This window comes from Buceros rhinoceros, unplaced genomic scaffold, assembly GCF_000710305.1.
Source record: "Buceros rhinoceros silvestris isolate BGI_N320 unplaced genomic scaffold, ASM71030v1 scaffold18525, whole genome shotgun sequence".
Classification (NCBI taxonomy): domain Eukaryota; kingdom Metazoa; phylum Chordata; class Aves; order Bucerotiformes; family Bucerotidae; genus Buceros; species Buceros rhinoceros.
The window spans coordinates 22,554-42,358 of NW_010411350.1; the positions used below are offsets into that span (position 1 = coordinate 22,554).

The 19,805-nt window shown below is 48.4% G+C and overlaps 1 protein-coding gene across 1 annotated transcript; it reads left to right on the forward strand.

Moving 5' to 3' along the window:
- The first annotated feature begins 4,600 nt into the window (after positions 1 to 4,600).
- Positions 4,601 to 19,565, forward strand: LEPREL1 (leprecan-like 1). The gene is made up of 14 exons (XM_010135995.1): positions 4,601 to 4,747; positions 5,558 to 5,747; positions 8,517 to 8,648; positions 9,775 to 9,917; positions 11,341 to 11,430; positions 11,908 to 11,948; positions 12,440 to 12,534; positions 15,193 to 15,320; positions 15,917 to 16,012; positions 16,098 to 16,248; positions 16,778 to 16,895; positions 17,381 to 17,456; positions 18,352 to 18,492; positions 19,379 to 19,565. Exons 1-14 carry the CDS (start codon positions 4,646 to 4,648, stop codon positions 19,469 to 19,471), a joined length of 1,596 nt encoding a protein of 531 aa, XP_010134297.1. The 5' UTR covers positions 4,601 to 4,645; the 3' UTR covers positions 19,472 to 19,565.
- Positions 19,566 to 19,805: the final 240 nt, after the last annotated feature.

The window sequence follows — 19,805 nt, forward strand, 5'->3', positions numbered from 1 at the left end:
TGGAGGGCGGGGGTGGTGGGAGAAGATCTTTCACTATCAAAATCTAGAAACCCTAAAGTGTTGTATTTTTACCTTCTAGGCTCTAGCTGTTGGTACAATAAGATCAAAATGGACAGGCTGTTCTCAGGGCTCTGTCAGTGCTGTTGTTGCGATTTTCTGTGTCCTCTCTTTGCTCCAAAGTTTGGAGCAAACCGGCAGTGATAGTCGAGTGATCTCATTCCAGGGGGGTGAACAAGCAACCTTAGAGCACACGCTAAGGTTGTGATTCTGCAGTTGTCATTTTTTCCTTGCTGTTTTTCATTCAGTGATGGTTGTACGAAGATCAAAATCCCCTTGTGTTACCACGTGTGCATGTGCTTATGGTCCCCGAGCAGCTTGCCCTCTAAATTAACAAAATTATTGTCATGTGGGAGAAATGCTGTTATTTTTATTGTTATTCATTTAAAATAATGGAAAATCACACACAAAGAAAATAAAATGTTTTTTTCCAATGGCTGCACAGTGAGATTGCGAGAAGGCCAGGAACTGAGTCCAGGTGTCCTGAGTCCCAGCCCAGACCTTTAAAGACCAAAATATCCCGCGCCTTGTGAATTCAGACTGTTTTGGCAAAAGTTTCCCCAGAGTGTTTTGTAATTAATGTCAGTGCTAGACTCTGAATGTGTCTTACCAGTTAGGAATTTGCTTTTAAATACACGCATCCACTTAAAAACTCCCCAAAACTTAGCAGCTGTTGGCTTCTTTGTATTACTTGAATGTTTCTAAGGCAAATATGGGACATGATACATTGAAAAGTGTGCAGTTGTAATGTTCTGCTTTGAGTTCCCTTCACCAACTCCAAAGGTCACCTCTGCTGTGAAGAGCCAGAAAGGACTAGACACAGTATGAGCCTTGCTTTAAGGGTGGGAAAGGGATTTTCTGTTGTGTCTAGAAAACAGACTCTTCCTAGCTCACAAGGGTGGATTTTATCCAGGAAGAACTAAGCCTGTCCTAGGATCTATGACAGTTTTTGACAGATATCTGAAATGGATCTAGAACCAAAGGAAAAAACAACATCCCACATCAGACGACTGCAGCCTGCATCTCCAGGGACCTGTTCCTTTGCTGTGATGCATTTGATCCCTTTTAAGTCCGCATGGAGAGGATGCTGTCTGAGAATATAGATCTGTGATGTGGAAGAATGCAATTCGCCTGAGCAGTTCAATAGTTCATACAGATATTTCCACAGCTCATACATCTCCAACAAGGCTCTTGCCCCGCCTTGATCTCCCTAATTACGGTCTGCAGTGACAGTCCCACCTACCCTCAGCAAGATCTGAAAATTCCCATTGTGATATGCTCTGGTTTGTCCTTTCTTCTGTAGAAGATGCTGTCCAGCCACAATGGACTTTTCCAGGATGGGATTATGTTGAGCTGACCTTTTTCAGGATGTGATGTATGTTTCTCTCTCGGTTTTTTTTCTTTTTTTTTTTTTTATGTATTCCTACACCGAAGGGATTTTGGGGTTTTTTTGTGCTGTCCTGGGTAAAAATTTCTTACAGTCATTTTGCTCACCTGCTGGGAAGCCAAGGGGTTATTCTGAGGAGTGGTGTCCTCAGGAAAACTCCAAGAGAAGGGCTGGAATAGATCTTGGTTTTGCATGAACAGTTGGTTTCCCTGTGTGAGTTGTCAGTGCAGAACTAATCCTGAAAATCTTCTGAAGTTTACACAAGACAATTCTTTTGTTTTTCTGTGGGCGTTGCATCACCTTGGTGCTTTGGTGTTCAAAGAGCAGATCCAGGCACTGGGCAGCGATGCCAGCTGACTGGAGCTTTCATCTTCCTTTTGGAGGTATTTGCTGGGAATCATACAAGCAATTTTGGCTGTGCTGGAGTAGCAGAGCAACAGCGGGGGTTTAGGAGAGCATCCGCCTGGCATAGGTCTGGACCCACATTGATAACTGGGCTTTTCCTTCAAAAGGGCTTCATGTATCCAGACATCTGCTGTCAAAATGTCTCCACATGCCAGTAAGTAATGTGAGAGAGTGTCTGAAACAGCTCATCTGATACAGAAGTGCCAATTTCACAAATCCCTTGGTAGATCTGGGTGTTTGCTCCATTCAGTGTCTATCAGAATCACTCAGGCATCCCTGACAAGCTGAGCCAGTGATTTTCAACAGCCAGAATGTCTCCACTTGCCACCAGTTTGACTCATGGTAGCCCCCTTGTTTGCTCTGCAGACTGTGTTTGCATTTGTCCTAATCTAAACAGCCCGGATGAAAGTGCTGGATGCTTCTCAGGGGGATTTGCTCCATGCCAGGAGGCTTGATGCTTGTCCTGCTGTGCTCTGCATCTTCCCTGCTTCCCTCACCTTTAAGCTGGGCTCCCAATCGCCATCATCTATCTGTCTCCCCTTTTTAATGCAAAAATTGCTTTCAGCAGCTTGCTGCACTTCCTAATTCCACCTGGTTATGAGGAAAAGCCAAAGGAAACCTGTTACAGTAATTTTAAAATATTTGCCACTTGGAAATTGTGTTTGGGAGTGGAGATTCAAAGACCATCCCCTGCTTCCTTCACGGCCAAAAAATGCTCCTTCCATGACACCCTTAGAGAAAGTTACTTCTCAGAAATAATGCATGTCTTCATCCTGTTATTTTCCTGAGTCTTGCTAAGCTTTATGTGCAGTAAGAAAGGAGGCATCATTCTGCCAGGTGAACTACTGGGGTATTTTACTAAGGCTGGCACACAGCTCCACTTGCAAATAGGAGCAGAGTGATTTGGTGCGGGCTAGGTGCTTCCATGGGAACTCTCCTTGTCCAACCAAATTAAACCTGTTGACCCTGCCTCACTCCAGCTATTCCTGCTCAGAACAGCATTCAGCATAAACAAGGACATTTTGTCATGCTGTTGCTGCTGCCAAGTGCCCTGAGCAAATCCTTTGCATTTTTTCTCTTAGTATATCACCACAAAGCTTTCACAAGGTGCACATGCAGAATTGCCATAGGATATGCATTTGCAGAGTCTTTCCTCAAGGAGAAAGCCCCATGATTTCACCTAGTTGTAAATCCCACTTCGTCCAACAGAATTTCTTGTGTTAACAGATGTGTGTTTTAATTTTAATGATTGCAAAATGCTTCTGCAGGGGTAACAAGTAACCTGCTGGTGAGGTGGGTGCTTAGACAATTGGCAGTTCAGCCACATCTCTGAAGATAATCATACATTAGAGATTAAACTAGTTACTATATGCCCACCCGGTGATGAGTGTTCGTATGTCCTCTCTGAGCCCCTGAGAAATGCGGGGTACTAGGCAGTTCACAGGGTCTCACTGAAAAAATTTTGAGTGTTTCTTATGGCTTGGCTGAAAGACAAGCTATAGCTCTTTAAGTGCAAGTGCAAGTGTTAATCCAGTGTTAAGGAGCCCCAAGGAAGCCACTATAGTCTCCTGGGGATGAGCAGGGTCATGAGGGCGGTCATGGCCTTGCCTCACCTCACATGGCCTCTCTGCCCTGCTCCAGACATAGAATAACGAGGTGTGAAGCTCATGCTTCTCTGCAGATCTCTTTTCAGTTCTTGTCATTTTGCCAGTCGGGTTGTCCGGTGGGTGTGAGTGCAGGTGGGCTGCCATACCATTACTGCAGTACAGCATAAATGTGCCTGAGCTCGCTGGCTCCATTGCCTCAGGAGGAGCCCTAGCAGCAGTGGCACAGGGCTTGTTGTGGGTTTCACCATCAGGGAGAACACCTGGATGTAGCCTTGCCAGGGCTAGTGTTAGCCTGGTCCTGGCTACCACACTTAGGCAAGCCTGCTCAGACTGTAGACATATCCCAGGGTCCTGACTCTGCACCTTGCTGGTGCTCGGTGGTGTTGGTTTTCTTTCAGGAGCAAGTGCATTAGCCATGGAAGTGGCCTCTCTCCTCCTTGGTCATGCAGATGTTTCACCTGAACATCCGTCCTGCTCTCTGAGCTCCTGGCAGGTGCTGTGCAGGTGTTTAGCACTAGCGTTTCTGATATTTAAGAGGCTTTCTCCAAGGTGAAACTAATATCTGGTCTCAGTTCTGAATCTCAAAATCCAGAGTAACCTGATATACTAAGATAAACTCCTCTTTATATCTCTGCCACTATCAGCGGAGTCTGGCCTTTTGCAGCTATACACAGCTTTATAAATGCTCCCAAGTCCCCATGTACAAGCAGAAGCCCTTAGCCTGGACCTAGCCCGGCCTCCAAGGCTTGTAGTCTCAGTGGCTTTCTTCTCCTCTCTGTGTCTAATATCTCACAAGACCATCTCTCTACCTGGGACTTCATAGGAGGTTGGAGTAACTGAGTTCAGAGGGTGTGCAGTTGGAAAATAGGCTGGACCCCATCACCGTCACACCATGTTGCAGACAGATTAAGTGACTTGTTTGGCTCTCGGGAACTCCAGCTCTTCCAGTTTCCCATGCACTGGGACTTCCCTCTCATTTTTCCTTAGCCTCTGCATTCAGGTTTTCCTTGGTTATCCCATCATTGCTCGGTCCAGTCATGTCAGAAGGGTGTCAGATGTATAGGTGTCAAGAGGATGCAAGATAAACTGCTGTGTTCACTGTCCTACATCACCAATTCACTTGGCCTTTCTTACTTTGTTACAGCTGAACAAGCTGGAGGAGGCAGCAAATGCAGCTCACACTTTCTTCATGGCAAACCCTGAGCACATGGAGATACAGCAGGACATTGAGAACTACAAGACCTCATCAGGGAAGGTCATCTTGATTGACCGGGAGGCCAAGCAGCACATGGTGAGTCTGAGCTGAAGAGGTATCTAGGTTAAGTGTCAGGCAGTCTGGAGAGAAGAGATTTAGGAGGTTAAGAGGGCATCGTCTATGAAAGGGGAGATTCTTGCCGAGGTCTGTATTACAAAACAGCAAATTAAAATCTCCTTTTCAGTGTTCTCCTTTAAGGCGAGGCAGCTCCTGCTTTTTCAAGGCACTCTGCTCTTTGTTTAGTGGCTACATCCCCAACTCGGTCCTTCTCTTCAGGGTACTCTGGGGTCACCCATGGCTGTGAACATGCACCAGCAGGCAGCTTTGATGGATGCCTCCATGGGCGCTGATGGACAGATCTTGGCTTATACATGTTTCTTTTGAGCTGGGTTATCCCAGTGACTATGCTAGTGAGGATGCAGTGTGGCAGGCAGAGAGTGAGAGTGACAGCTTTTTCCACCTCCCCAAAGTGAAAGCCCAACACAAATACCAGGGCCACCCCCAACATTCTGATTTCATAAGGCACAAAGAAGCAGGAGTGGCCGTTTGGTGTAATTAATGGAGGTGCTTATTAGGGGCCATTTTAAGACAGATTTGCCTAAGTATAGAGGAGTTCAGAAGAGCACTTAGACAGGTTCATGAGGTTCCCATGATCCAAAAGTCCATTGGTGACTTAAAGATGGTTTGATACATCTGCTTACATCTGTTAGGTAGCCGGGGAGGTAGTTCTGTCCCAGCCCACTTGTACCTTCCTTTGAGAAGCACTTGCAGTTGGCAAGGACGGGATGCTTAGCCCGAGCTGAGTAGCCTGCTCACAATCTTGTCTTCTGCCTACCTGCTTTGCAGGAGGACTACAGTGCTGGAGTAAGGCACTACGACAAGGAGGAGTACAAACTCGCCATTGACTTTCTGGAGCGTGCACTGAAAGGGTACTACTCCGAGGACGAAGATTGCCAGATCATGTGCGAGGGACCACAGAGATTTGAGGAGCATGAGTACCTGGAATATAAGGCTGGCCTCTATGAAGCTATTGCAGGTGAGATCTTTTTGCATCTTGAGGGTTCTCACCCTTGATTCTGCAATGTTTTTAATTATTGAGTCTGGGCCTTTGGCTGGGTTTGGTGAAGTCTTCCCTTCCATCACTGCTGCTGGTGGGTAACACTGCAGGAGGCACTTGGAAGGCCAGAAAATGCAAATCCAGAGGACAGGGAATTAGAGCTTCTCAGTTGGGTCCTGAATAGAAGCTGGGCTAGAACGATCGCGTTTCCAGATGTATGGAGCATTTGCAGCTTTCTGTAAGTGGTGAAAGTATAGGCGCTTTAACATAAACTGCCTTGGTTCACCCCTCTACGCAGTGTCACGTACCTCACTGCAATCTAGATATCGCTGCCCTCTGTTTATATTTTCTCTGTTTTTCTGTGCGTATGAGTAGAGTAGCGGAGTACTCTTGGCCATGCTCTGGATGGCCAGGAAAGTTGCCAAAAAGCCTCGGAACATAGATTTCCTCATCGTCCAAGAGGATGAATTTGTCATTAGTGGAGGCCCACCTAATTATGATCTTTACTGAAATCTCTGTCGAGAATTGAACATTGCTGCGTGATCTTCAGATTTGCACGGGTGGCTCTGAACCAGATGGGATTAAAACAGTTCATTATCAGCAGAAATGAGATATGTTTAATTAGTTGTAAGGAAAAGAAGAGCAATAAATTAAAGTTTGTGTGGTGCAGAAATCTTATTTATCATGCTCATGGAGCTGCATGAAGCTCTGGAATCTTTTTTCTTGTGTGGAAAATACTTCTCTCAGATGCAGACTGATTTTTGGTTTTGCATAATTCTGTTTGTGTCAAGACAGGAAATCTAGTTGAAATGACCAAGATGAAAAACCACCAACACACCGGATGAGAAACTGCCTTTTTTGGGTTTATTTACCCATGTGAAAAATAGGAGGAGTGTTGTAAAGGCTGATTTGGTACCAGTGTTACTGTCAGCTGATTATGCCTGCTTCTAAAGCCATAACCAAGGGCCATATCAAGCTCTCCAAGAGAGTAGCCTTCCGCGGCAAAGAAAACCAACTTTCCTCCTCTCTGAAAGCTGCTATTTGTCGAACAGGTTTTGGTCTCTGTTGTTTCTGTTCAAGTCGAGGGCAGCCCCGGTGAGCAGTGAAGATGTTTCTGTGCTGGACCACGTGGAGCATGGATGTGGTCATGATGTGGTGGTCCTCAACCCAGTAATCACTGGGGACTGAGAACAAGCCAGATGGTCTCTGCAAGTGCTATGACTTGGCTTGGCTAGATATGCCTGGGAATAACAACTCCAAACGCCAGGACTGTTCAAGCATGCAAAGAAACAATGAAATTAGGGCACATGGAGGGAAATACAATACGTAATGCAACAGCTTTGCTATAGGGAATCAAGCAGTTCCTTACAGGACAGCATAATCCAGAGTTTACTGCTGGCTCCAGGGCACTCAGCCCCAGATGTTTCAGCAGGGAATGGGAATATTAATACACCAAGAAAAGAAAGTTTAAGTTTCTTCAAAATTTGTTTCTCTCTTCAATCCCAATCCCAGGGTGATTTGCTGTGCTGCTGCATGGGAGTTGAAACACTCTCACCTCTCCACCCTGGGGACAGATGCATTTCAGTGAATCAGTTCCAGTCTATATGGCCTGTTCTGAGGGCACCTTGACAGTACCAAGAAAAAGCAGTGTGTCTCAGTGATGGATTATTCCAGGTCTAGGATGCTTAAATAGGTTTAAATTACAACAAAATTATTTATGTCCTTTTCCTTCTTGCTTTCCTTACTGCAATGCCCTGGATGTGTATGGTAAATCAGGTAACTACTCAGACTACCTGCCCTGAGCAAATGAGGACTGTTTTGAGTTTCCACTTGATTTCACTGCAAATTCTTCAGGCTGTTTTTTTTGGCAGCTCTGAGAAATGCTTTGGTAGCTGAGCACATGTTTTTTTCCAAGCCTGTGTTTGTTGTTTAAGGTTTTTAATGGTGCACAGAGACAGAGCAAGCAAAATAGATTTGTAAGTACATTGCAACAAAGACTCCAAACTGGAATCAGATGTCATCATTGGCTTCAAAACTGTACAGCTGATACAACGCCGATATTGTGGACTCCCACCAGTTAAGAAGCCTTGCTAATGGCAGATGTTTACCACGTGCTTGTGTTTCCCTGTGAGATCTCATCTCCCAGAGATGAGAAGCAGCATACACAGGGGGTTTGTTGCCAATATTTGCACGTTAGACCTTTCAGTCTTGCTCAGCTGTGCTTAAGATGCTGCACTGACCCCTCTGATCTAAACCTCCTTGTTACCTCTGGGAGCTTTCTTGCTGCGGGAAGGAGAGGATTAAAGATGAGCTAAGGAAAGGGAGTGTGGAGATGGCTTTTGTGTGGCCATCTTGTCTTCACATCTCTGCTTGCTTTGTGGGTGTCCTTGCCTTTGGTTTGGCTCTTGGAGGTGAAGAGCTACCTGCCACCTGCACGTCCCTGCATCCACCCAGCTTTCCTGGGCAGAAGCAGCAGCTCCCAGCACACAAAAGAGATGCTCAAGCTCCCTCTACAGCTGACGGAAGGAGGAATACATTTCTCAAGGGGGACCAAAATATGTCTGCAACTGTCCATTGGCTTTGAGAATGAGGCTGAGCTCTTTCTCTAGGTGCACAGTTGTCTTCTGGACCAGAGCAGCTTGAGAAGCATGTCCTTCAGTTGGGGACATTTAACCTCTCTCTGTCCTCGTTTCAGCCCTATCACCATCCTTTTCAGTTCAGACCATCCTCTCCCTCTTTTCTTGGCAGATCACTACATGCAAGTCCTGGCCTGCAAACATGACTGTGTCCGAGAGCTCGCCACACGTTCGGGCCGTATCTCACCCATCGAAAATTTCCTTCCCCTCCATTACGACTACTTGCAGTTTGCCTATTACAGAGGTAAAGGCTGACTTTCTGTTCCTCATAGGGCTTGCTGAGTTTTGTTACATGTTGTACCAGTGTTAATTGCTTCATGTGGAAATCAGGCTATGTCCTCATAATGTCCACGCTACAGTGATGCAGTGGTATGGTATGGTCTGAGAGAGTCAAGAAGCAAAGGACATGGGAAACTGTCTCTTCAAAAGTCAGGGTAACTGAATTGCAATTACGTATTTCTGTGAAAGTGTTTTAAATCACCAGTCAGGTTTTAAAAGCCCAACCTTTAGCTTAAACATTATTATTCTTTAAATAAATAATTCTTTTTTAGGGTCCTTTCATTTGCCTTTTGTTATTAAAGTTCTTGGGATTTATGTGTTTCACATTTTCTGAAACCAACTGATACAGTTTCTAAGTTAATATGTAGCAGACAAGTTAGCCCAACCTTATTGCAAGATGCCAGGTTTTGCTAATTACCGAATATTTCAAGAGTCACAGTAAAGTTGCAGGAGTTGGCAACATTGCAAAGCATCAGGAGTTGGCAGTTGTGTGGTCTTGTATGGTCTTTTATTATGTTCTCTTACATAAAAGACAATCTAGGCAGAATTCTGGTATCTCAGGCTTGCACTAAGAGCTCTTCCCCGAAAAAGGCAGAATGTATGAGGGTCAAAATTGCTACTCAAACCTAAAGCTTCCTAATTCATCAATGCAATGGCAAGAAAGCTGGAGGAGTGAGCAGCCTTTCATGCTGACAGAGACTTTTTATTCCTCTGCAAATTAGAAGTTTAATGTGGTGGATTAAAACCCCCCAGAACCCTGAGGGATGCTGCCGGGCAGCATCCACATCCTGCCCATCCAGTTGGATCTGGTTTGGATACCATACGACCTGTGCCTGACCACATAGAAACTGTGTCTCTGTCCTCAGATTCCCCGATGGTGAAATGGAGGGGTTTAAACAATATTGCATCAAAAGAGCCTTGTAAAGTGCCAGGCTTACCCTTCAGCTGATGGAGAGCTCAGGCTGTGCCCTCCCTCTCTGCCCTCCTTCCTCCTCAGCTCTGTCCTGCCGTGCTCTGCCTGAGTGCCTGGCACAACCACCACGGCTGTGCCCCCCTCTGCCCCCCCTGACAACTGTTTTGTTGCCTCCCAGTTGGTGACTACATAAAAGCCCTGGAGTGTGCCAAGTCCTACCTCCTCTTCCACCCAGATGATGAAGATGTCTTGGAGAATGCAGCTTATTATGAGAGCCTCTTGGAACGTACAATGGATCCAGACACCATCAAACCCAGAAAGGTGAGAGTGAGTATCACCTAAGAGCCCTTGGTTGGAGGCTTTAACAAAAGCATCAGCTGGAAATAAAAGCAGCTTGGCAGCTTTCCACTTTGAAAACAGATGTGGAGATGCTGGACTAGCTAATTGTCAGGGTGGAAATCCAGGGTCACAGGTGCTGGGGAGAAGCTGGAGAGCAGCATCTTCTTTAAATGGGAACTTCAGCTTAGCAAAACCCTAGCAAGGACAAGGAGGGCAATAACTGAGAGCCTCAACAATGTCAACACTCCTCTTGTTCAGTGCTCTGGAGGAGACGTGAAGGAGGAATGCAGTGAAGAACTGAGCAGAGGGAAACCTCTGTTAAAAGAGGGCTGAGAAGTATTTTCCCAGAGGCAGGCTGGGTTGTTGGTGTTACTCTCAAGTCACTGAGCTTGGAGTTCAGTGCTCTGCCTGTTCTGCGGGGAGTAGTTTTGCTATCACAGAGTTACGCTGGGGGTCAAACAACCAAACAGTATGTGGTCAGTCACACAGCGGGACAGGCTTCCTCTCTAGTCTGAGCAGCCTTTATCTGTGGGCCTGGGGCTGCCTTTCTCATGATGCAGAAGAGGAGAAATTCCTCCTGTCCCACCACAGCTCTGCTGAGGCTCATTCCTCTTGTGCCATCAGTAGAGAGTAGACAGGAACTGGATTTTCCACTCCCTTGGGAATTCCTTGAATTCCAGGAGAATCGAGGTGGATTTGGCAAAATGCTAAAAGAGAAAATGGAAATGATAAAAACCAAGAACAATTCCTATTTATCCTCATAAAGTGAATCAGAAAAAAACTGAAGTTGAGAAAAACATTTAGGTGTTTTCGAAATTTTCTGAAAACAATCAAACAAACAAAAAATAGTTTTTCTTTGCAAAGTCATTTTCTGGAAGAAAAGCCAGCGTTTTGTTTACATTTTTGTTTCATTATGAAAAAAATCCCTTTGGATGATTTCCAGTTGGCTGAGCTTTGCGGTCCCTTTTGAAGCACCCTGACTGTGTCCCACGCTGCAACGCCTGCAGCCCACCCACCGCCACCCTATGGGCTCCATGTTGCAGATGGGGAACCGAGGCAAAGCCCAGCCAGGGTCTCTGCTCCGCCAGCCTGAACCTGCCTCCCATTCTTCAGCTGGGGCTTCTCTGGCCAGCCCCTTGCCTGGATATTTGGAGGCTTTCCAAGATGCTAAGTCCTCTCTGCCAGCTACGGACACGTATCCTGAATGAGTTGCTGAACACCTCTCCTTCTGTAATGTAGTGAGTGGCTCAGGCCTGTCTGAGGGAGCCATCAGGTCTTCTAAGGGATGACCCAGGCATCTCTTGCCACATAGGAGTCTGTGGTGTTGCGTGGAAAGCAGAGGTGCATTGCCTGTGTCTTGTGAAAACTTCATGTACAAGTATTCCCCTTTCCCTCATCTTTTCAGGAACCAAAAACACTGCTGCGGCGCCACAAGCTGGAATCTCACCTCTTACAGGTGGCTGCGGCTGGCCTCGGATACAGCTACACGGAGCCGGTAATGCTCGGGTCTGCTATGGGCAGGACCTTTAGGAGTTCACAGCTATAGAACCTGCCCCCCTCACCTCTCCTGTAAAGTGAGACCCATGTGGGTGACTCAGGAGCTGGGTCTTGGCCTGGTTTGTTCTCTCTGGGAAAATGATTATGACAAAGCAAGAAAGGTAGACTTTCCCAGGGTAAAGGAGAAGCAGATGCAGACTAGTCCAGCTCTTCTGTGCTGTCTGGCTGCTTCTCAGCCATTTTGCTGGTACTGGGGTGGGAAAGCCAGGCTTCCTCTGTACTCATCATACAATGCCAGTTTGGGTTGGTGTTACATTTTCAATTTGGTGACCCTAGGCAATTGCCCAAAGTTGTTTGGGCTGGATCCATACCAGAGAGGCTGGCTGATGTCCCTGGGTGCAAGACAGAACAGGTAGCTCCCTGGCTTCAGCTGGGGCATTAAATTAAGCACCACAACTTCTCTCTTTTCCTGCAGAACTACTGGAACAGGTACGGTGCCCGCCAGGATGAGCACAGGTGAGCAACCACCCACCCCAGCTGAGCCTGTGGCTTCACCAGTCCCTGCAGTGGGGTAAAGAGGATGTGCCCATGATGCCTGCCACTCAGGGGGTGCTGCCCATCCGCCTCAGAACCCCACCGTGGTTGAATTAGTGCCCTTTGCCCCTTACCATTACAAACATTCCCAGAAGGACCTTATTTTAGCTGAGTGTCTCAAAACCAGCAGTGGTCTAGAGGGCACTTGGTTGATGAGGCAAGTGTTGCTGTTCAGATTTGTTGGTGTCTGTAGTTTGGTTTGCTGGTGGAAACTGTTGTTCCCATTACAAGAAAAACACTGCCATGGGATAAGGTGAGGGCTTCTACTTGTATGGTTGTGACATATGTGCAGAGAACCAATTATGCCCATTTTTTTTCATGTATTGGTTTCCAAAGGGTGCAAAACAGTGCAATTCCCAGAACTGGAGACCTGTGGCCGAAGTCATGATGTTCCTCTTCTCTCTTGTCCTCAGTGTCCCATCAAGTATTAGCAGTGAACCAGAAGATGGGCCCCGCCTTTCCCTGGCAAAGAAACCCATTACGAAACCAGATCGAGAGCTGAAGGAGGGTAAGTCTGATGAACATGTTTCAACAAAATCAGAAGGCTTTTTCCTATTGCTAGAGAGTGCAGACTGTAGAAGCTAGTCACTGAGCAGTGATGGCCAGTCCTATCCGACAGGGCTAAATTTTTGTTTAAGAGACAGAGCACCAGCACTGCTCTGCTCTTGGACTTGCTTTTCCCACTTGCTGAGCTGCTCAGTGCAGAGCACTGACTTGTGGAGCTGGGAGGCTGGGTCCTCCTCACCATGGGGAAGGTGGCACCAGCAAACTGTAGTCTTTCCCCCAGGTGCTTTTAAGATTAAAATGTTCCCTGTTGTCCAGGCTGCAGAAGGATGGATGCTGGAGGCATTAGGTTTTGGGAACTCCAATCCTGATGCTTTGCTAAACGTGCTGGATCACACCACGTTAATAACTGTTTCTCTTTGCAGACCGGCTTGTGATTTCATGTCTTGGCTTACATCAAATCACTCGGTTTTAAAGCCTGTCGGCAGACATTTGAACTGATTTCAGCACATTTTCAGCAACCACAGAAAATATCTTACTGCTTCTACTAAAGACAGAATTTCCCGTCATAATCATTTTGAAAAATTATAATATAGCCAAATACCAAAGCATGTTCCTTGCTGCAAAACCATGGGATCTCAAGCCAGAAGGCGTCTTGTGTCTCTAGTGGGCCAGCTCCACAGCAGCAGGCCATTAAGCTTCCCTGCAATGCAATGGATGGTTGGGCTTTTGGGGGAATTTCATGGCTTTCCATGGCCCAAGTTGTCTCCAGCTGCTCAGTGTTGTGTTCAGAGTAATGTTATCCCTTCTCTAGCCATGTATAAAATAGATGAATACCACAGGAAGATCCAAGAGAGCTTGCTTAAACCAAGAGCTGGTTGATTTCTATCTGTTGGCCTGTTTGCCTTCTATAACCAAATAATTTCAGAGTGTGTCTTTTTCTGGTTTTTTCTTCTCTCTATGCTTTTATTCTGGTTTAGTTGCAGAATGTTTTCAAATTGATAAAGAAAAATGAAACCATTCAAAAACAAAATGAGATTTTTTCCCATCCAGCCACTTCCTTTCTCTGTTGTCTTTTTTCTATCTCTTTTCACTTGGAAAAAGATGAGAAAAGGCCAAAGGAGAAAAAGAAAAACCCATTTTAATTTTTTACGTCTCTTCTGTACTTCTTTTCTTCTCCCCTTCCTCTTTTTCACCAATTCCTTCACCCCAAAAAGTCCAAAGAATTCCCCAGTTTCTAGCTGTCAACCACCCTGTCTAGAGCGTTCACATGCCGGTGCTTGGAGGTGGTGGGGGCAAGTAATGCAGCTGGAAGCATGCTGCTACTGTGGGACAAAGGTTCAGTGTTCACAGCACAGAGCAGCCCCTGCTAGCTCCTTGGGAGGAACAGAAGAAGCTGGAGAAGTGGTGAGTGATGCCTTCCAGGTTCATCTCTCATGTGCCTATGGCTGGGGAAGAACAACATCCGAGTTGGAAAACTTATCCCTGAGCTGGAGTGTGCCTGTAGTTTGGATTTCAGATTCCTATTTCTGATCCAGCTGCATTTATAATAAATCCTATTATCAGGCAGCAAGATCAGCAAAGTGAACATGAGGAACATTCCATCTTTTCTGTTTCCAAGAAATCTAACTCTTCAGTTAGTGTTAGTGGCAGGATTTTGCCCTCAAGGTTATGTGATCTCCGTAGACCAAGGAGACCTTCCAAAATCACACGATATGCCTCAGCAGACAGCAAAAGTAGTAGTTATGAAAGTGTAACAGAGGAGTTTTCGTATGCCACATGATGAGAGGAGCTCTGCAGGTCTGTTTCCTCTGTTTTATTGTGGCTCTGTAATAACAGATAAATTTTTCCACAATTTAGATGCATTTCACCTTCCTAATCTCTCTCTTCTCCTTGCCTGTTTGCTCAGCACATGGCAAGGCTCACTTGCCCTGTACCAGGCAGGAGCCCAGGAGTGTGCAAGTCCAGCTGTGGTTGTATTCCCATCCCAGGGATGCTGCCTGGGACCTCCAAAACGCAGCCAAGCCATTGGCTTCTAGCAGCCGGAGGGAGGCAGCGTAGAGGCAAGGAGCAAGGGTTGGCACCGACAGCCATGGCAACTCCTTTGCCTCTGCAGAGGAAGATTGTCCTCAGGCTCACTCACCTCCAGCCCCCATTCTTGGTGGAGAACAAGTGATGCTTGCTGCAAGCTCAGCACTGGTTAGGTTTCCGATGAGTGTAAAAGACGAAAAGCCCAGTGATGACAATTGCAGAGAGCGGCTTTGCGTGCCAAACAGGCAAGATCCACACAGCACAAATGCAATGGAAACTTACGGCCTCTGTTGATGTTGGCTGCTGGGCAGGAGAGCCAAGTTAACTGGTGTCTCTCGTCATGTCCCATCAGGTTTTGGAGTTTCAGGCTGTGGTCCCTGCCTTTGCAAAGCAGCTAACGAGAAGGTGGAAAATGCTGATGCTCATGCAGCAAATTGATTTCATCTCTGTGTGTTTCCATTGCTTCGGTTTCTTTTGTTGCTGATCTGAGGCCAGACTCTGCTCGCTGGTGTGAAGTTCTTTGCCTGCAGCACACCAATGACTTCAGCTGTCTGACTTCAGCCACGGTGCAAGATGTCAACAAGGCCAGGGCATGTACAGCAGGGTCATTTTGTGTCTCTCTTTCCATCAGGGGGTCCGCTTCTCTACAGCGATGTGAAGTTTGTCTATAACTCGCAGCAGCTGAACGGCACCCAGCGAGTGCTACTGGACAATGTCATTTCAGAGGAGCAGTGCCGAGAGCTTCACAGGGTGGCCAGTGTAAGTAGACAATGTGCTTGGGTGGGACGTGACCACCACCTGGGCTGAGTGCCTGATGCTCTCCCCAGCATCTGTCTCATGAGAGCTGAATGTGTGATCAGCCCCTGGAGAGGTTCAGGGTTGATGCCTCACTCTTGAGTGCTGCAGCTGATGCCAGGTTGCCATGGAGAGCAGTCAGACACTTATCCCCGTAACACATCCATAACTGCAGCACGGGACCTGCTACTCCAATCTTGGGCTGTTCCTAGAAACATGCTGCAAAGACAGAGGCCATGCAGAAATAGCTCTTTCCTGCATGTTGGACACAATCCCAAAGGATGCTCATACATAAGCCTGGTTGAGCCTTCTCATTCGTCATCAGCTGAGACTAGGACTGAAGGTGCCTGAACATCCCCATTCGGGAGATGTGTAGCTGTTTTCCAGCATCTTGGAATGGACTGTGTTCATGGATTGCTGCAGAGCCTTCCCACACAACTCATCTGACCTGGTGAATGCAGCCCTGGGGGCTTTGGAGAAGAGGGTGTCAGGTGCTTCCTTTGCAGCTGCCCCTCTCCTGGGGAACCAGTTAAACCCTCACCTGTGTTCATGTCTTCCAGGGGATCATGTTGGCTGGAGACGGTTACAGGGGCAAAACGTCCCCCCACACCCCGAATGAAAGATTTGAAGGAGCCACTGTCCTCAAAGCCCTCAAGGTACATCTTCCCTCCTCCTCTCCCATGACCTCCCTCCCAGCCAGCATGGGACACTGACCCTGTCTCACCCCTTCTCCTTGCCCAGTATGGCTACGAGGGCCGTGTCCCACTGAAGAGCGCCCGGCTCTTCTACGACATCAGCGAGAAGGCTCGCAGGATCGTCGAGTCCTACTTCATGCTGAACTCCACGCTCTACTTCTCCTACACCCACCTGGTGTGCCGCACCGCCCTCTCTGGTGAGGGCTCAGGGGACTGGCGGAAGGGCAGGACTGGGAGGACGGGAGGCATTCAGCCCCTTCACAAGGGCTTTACGAGTGGGTGCCCCAAGCCTGAGGGTAGCTCTGTTTTGCCTGATGCTTGAACTGGGGGCTGAGGGCTGGGCGAAATCACTGTCCCCGCAGAAACAAAGAGTGGGCACTGCTGTCCCAAAGAGCTCATTTCTGGGGTGTCTCTTGTTTTTCATGTCTCCAACTCTTCCTCTTTTCTCTCCCCTCTTCTCTTGCCTCCTCTCACTGTCCTTTCTCCTTTCCATTCCACCAGCTCTTCATCTCTCTTCCCTGCAGTAAGGATCAAGCATAGCTGTGCAAATCTACGTCCTCAGATGTTGCCTTTTCTCCCCAGCCTTCCCTTTCATCCTCTCACCTGTGAACACCACCTGGAGTGGGGTTGGGGCAGGCTCCCCACTGTGATGGACCCCACAGCGCATGGCATTTCCATCTCATCTACCCCTTCTCCTTCCCCCTTCCTCCACATGGTCCTGCCTAGGCCAGCAGGAGAGGAGGAATGACCTGAGCCACCCCATCCACGCTGACAACTGCCTCTTGGACCCTGAGGCCAATGAGTGCTGGAAGGAGCCTCCTGCCTACACCTTTCGGGACTACAGGTAGGAAGGAAGAGGGGGGCTGCTGCTGGGGACCCTACATGAGGCAGGGCTGTAAGCCCTAATGCTGGTGCCTCCCATCATCTGGCAGAAGTGAGATCCAGCTGGTGGCAGCTGGTGGCAGCAAGTGCCAGAGTTTAACTGTAATGGCTCTGTGATATTTTAGGGTTGGGAAAGCCCAGCTGTGGCCCACAGGCCTGTGTCTCTTACCAGGTGGTTTTGGTGCAAAACAGAAGGATGAGAGCTAGTGGGACCCAGGGGACATTTTGAGAATTGTTCCCTAGCCAAGGAGAGATCTGCTGGTTCTCATCAGTGGCTCCAGAATGGGGGCAGTTTGGGTGGCCCTGACCAGCCCCACGGCAGGACCTCCTCTGCCCAGCAGCCCCTCCACCCATGTCTCGGTGGAGTGGGATCTTCCCCAGAGGCTGAGGACAACCTGAAGTCCTCCCTACTGCCACCCTCATAGGGATCTCCTGCTTCCTCTCCAGTGCCCTCCTGTACATGAATGCAGATTTTGAAGGAGGAGAGTTCATTTTCACTGAGATGGATGCCAAAACTGTGACGGTAAGTAGGTGCTGTGAACCAAACACCATTCATCAGCAGCCTGTGCTGGGGCTCAGGGCTTCCCCAGGCAGCCTGTAGATCCCACCTGGCAACAAGCCTATACAAAATCCTGCTGGCAGAGGTGCACAGACCTTCTGTGCCCTGCCCAGAGGCCGTGCTGAACAGGGAGCCTGCAGGGCAATGGCTGAGAGTCATCCCTGCCGGAGGACCACTGAACTCCCACCCCATCTTGTGGTCAAACACGAAGCAATGCCTCTTTACATATGCAGTGTCTGGCCCAGAGCAGGTCGCAGTGGTGGACATCAGTCCTTGAGAGGGATGGGGCTCAGGCACAAGCTCCCACCTCTGCGTGGGGCCGTTTGGGAGGCTGGGCACCTTCTCTGTGGTTGGACAGAGCATCTGGGCACAATGCTGAGTTTCTGAAGACCAGTATATACTGGAGGGTAGATTGCATCTACCTAAGGCTAGTGCCAGAGGGTTGGTTTGCTTGGCACTTCTGCCTCTGAGATTCCTGCAGGATACCTGTTGTGGATTCAGCAGAAAGAAGAAAGGTGTTTCACAGCCCATGCCAGGTTTAGCCTGGACCTCCCTGGAGCTATGCTGTCGCCCTGTTTTGCTGTAGTGGTCGCTTGCAGGCTTTGCAAGGACTTCATGCCACCATCTCATTTCTGCATGATGGCTGCACAGCAGGGTCAGGCCTCACGCTTCCCTGTTTACCCCACACATTTTTACCACCGTGCCCAGAGCTCTGCATGTCCTGCAGAGCAGCTCACTGGAGTGATGCAGAGACATGCCCAGGAAGATCCCAGGCCCTGGCCCATGATGAGCCCACACATGGCCAGTGCGTGCAGCTGTGCTGCTCCTTGCTGCCCTGGTGACACCTGTTTTCCCGCAGGCCTCCATCAAGCCCAAGTGTGGGCGAATGGTCAGCTTCTCATCGGGCGGCGAGAACCCCCATGGGGTGAAGGCAGTTACTAAAGGCCAGCGGTGTGCTGTGGCTCTCTGGTTCACCTTGGACCCGCTTTACAGAGAACTGGTGAGTCCCTCCGTCGCGACGTGAGGGGAGCTGGGGCTTACCCAGCATCCCGGAGGAACCTGGACCATATTCATCCTCCAGAGCCAGCACGTCGTTTTGCCCCGTCACACCCCCTGCAGCAGCATTCCCATCTGTGGCACCACAGGGACATGAACCAGTGGTCCTGTGGGACCGCACAGTTTTCCCTGCCAGCCATGCTGCTGGGCACCCATCACCCTGGGTCCCCGGGCTGGGGTGCTGAGCGGGGTGCGGGCAGTCCCTGCGCTGAGCTGCGCTGGGTTGGGCTGGGCTGGCCCGTTCTGACACCTAGTGGTGATAACCTGGTGAACAGGGGAGTCCTCCACTGTGGTGTGAGGCTGCTGCTGGGTCCTCAGAGGTGGTTTGGCAGCCTGAAGTCTGGGCACCCAGATGCCTTGGGAGACCTGGGATGTGATGCCTTTCAACAGGCAAAACTAAATGCAGGGAGAGAGCAAAACCCTTGTGCTCTCTGTTTTTTGGTGCTAACTGAAAATCCTCTGTGCTTGGTGCATGTGTTGTAGGAAATCAAGAGAGCTGGAAATGCACGTGAAGCAGAGGGGACAGGAGAAGGGTTTGCTGTAGCAGTGGCTGCTAGCGAAGTGAGGCAGGGGAACAGCAATACGTCAGCTCTGCCCCAACCATTGCAGTCCCTGCAGGGAGGAAGGAATTAGGTATTGAGATGCAAAGTGGTTTGACTGATTTTGCCCAGCAAATGCCCAGCTCAAGTGCCCAGTCCTCTCAACTACACTGCTGGTGCTTGGATCAACTGCTTGCTGTGGGTCCTCCCAGCAGGCTGAGCTGCACTGGATGAACTGAGAGCCAGCACTGAAGTTCTGCTGTTACAGCCTCTTCCCTTCCCCTTTTGCAGGAGCGAATCCAGGCAGATGAAGTGATTGCGATGTTGGACCAGGAGCATCTAGGACCGAGTGAAATGAACATCAACCCAAAGGATGAGCTATGAACTAGGCCAAAGACTTTTTCTATGAAATATTTATTTAATATTGTTAATCTTATTAGAACCCTTCTATTTTTGTACAGAGCCGCTGTATAAATTAACAGGTTAATATGATTGTGGAGTTTCAGGAGTGCCTCTTCTGTGTTTAGCACAGCTCTTGCTGGGACCCCTCATCTTTGTGCCAGCATCTCCTGCTGTGACTGACTCTGCCTCTGGGATTCCCTGACCTTCCCTAGCACTTCTCAGGACTTATCCAGGCCCACTGTACATCCTTGGAGAACCCCTTTTTTTGTTCCTCAGCCAGAAATAGCTGCTTCTCTTTAGCCTCTGCTAGAGAAAT

Coding starts and splice junctions, on each gene's coding strand:
- LEPREL1 (XM_010135995.1), top strand. CDS start 4,646: ATGGCAAACCCTGAGCACATGGAGATACAGCAGGACATTGAGAACTAC. Junction 11,431..11,907: donor GATACAGCTACACGGAGCCG/GTAATGCTCGGG, acceptor CTTTTCCTGCAG/AACTACTGGAACAGGTACGG. Junction 16,013..16,097: donor CTGTCCTCAAAGCCCTCAAG/GTACATCTTCCC, acceptor CTCCTTGCCCAG/TATGGCTACGAGGGCCGTGT.